Source organism: Anopheles cruzii, unplaced genomic scaffold, assembly GCF_943734635.1.
Source record: "Anopheles cruzii unplaced genomic scaffold, idAnoCruzAS_RS32_06 scaffold05299_ctg1, whole genome shotgun sequence".
NCBI classification, from domain to species: Eukaryota; Metazoa; Arthropoda; class Insecta; order Diptera; family Culicidae; genus Anopheles; species Anopheles cruzii.
In genome coordinates this window covers 1-1,021 of record NW_026458884.1, presented here as the reverse complement: position 1 = coordinate 1,021, position 1,021 = coordinate 1, and the positions used below count along the sequence as shown (strand labels likewise).

General features: G+C 58.8%; 1 protein-coding gene across 1 annotated transcript; it reads right to left on the bottom strand.

The window, feature by feature from the left end:
• Nucleotides 1-8: 8 nt before the first annotated feature.
• LOC128277278 (sialin-like) lies at nt 9-1,021 on the bottom strand (the record flags this gene model as incomplete). Its single annotated transcript, XM_053015719.1, has 4 exons — nt 993-1,021; nt 746-920; nt 562-681; nt 9-488 (listed from the first exon to the last, which is right to left on the bottom strand). Coding segments are annotated over exons 1-4 (804 nt in total), but the record flags the coding sequence as incomplete, so codon positions are not given.

The following is a 1,021-nucleotide window of genomic DNA, read 5'->3' as shown; positions in this document are numbered from 1 at the left end:
GCCACTACCAGCGACCAGACGGCCACCGACGTGAGGATACCACGCCAAGGATGGACGATCCGCTCGCTGGCTGCGCTCCCCGAACGCTGCATCGTCGCCAGGATGAACTCTTTCTCCTTGGGTGTGATGTACGGGTCCGTTTCGGGGGACTTCTTCACAATCACCATCCAGGCGACGAACCACACGCACCCGAAGCCACCGAGAATGTAGAAGACACTCTCCCAGCCGACCGTGTCGGCAAGGACTCCGCTCAGCAGCATCGACGCGACGGTCCCGGTGAACACGCCGGAGAAGGTGATCGATGCCATCCGCGATCGCTCGCTCGGTGGGGCCCACTTGGACCAGATCGCGTGGATGCAGGGGAAGGTGACGCCCTCGAAGAAACCCTCCATCGCACGCACCGCGATCAACCAGCCGAAACCGCCGTGGGCTGCCAGCGGGGTCAGCAGGGTCAGCAAGGCCGTCACACCAACGCCAACCCCGAACACCTGTCACAAATGGGAAAAGTACTTCATCAGATCGGGACACTCTTGGACTTGGAGCACCCCAGATCCGCATTACGTAGTTGCCTCCGAGCGCGTTGGAGATGTAACCACCCAGGAGCTGCGTGAAGATGTAGCCGTAGAAGAACGAACTCAGGATGTAGCCTTTGGTGGTCGAGTCCCAGTCAAACTCTTGCTCCTGTGGAGTAGCCGTCGAAGGTTTTCGGGATTAAAGGCGTTTCATGAGCTGAACCTAGACTTACGTAGCCGATGGTTCCATTCGGGTACTCGACGGTTCGGTTCTCCGTCATCGCAACGATGGCCACGCTCAGGTTCACGCGCAACGAGTAGACATTGAAGAACCCAAAGAACGCCATAAACACCACCACGTACCGGCGTCGCTTCCAAAACATCCACAATGGCGCATCGATTCCATCGCTGGCGGGAAGATTAGAGCATCCTCGAGATAAGTGCGCGGTGGGACCTCCGCCACGGTGAGTGCCCGTTTACCTTAGCCTGCTGCTCTCCGTTGCGTCCAT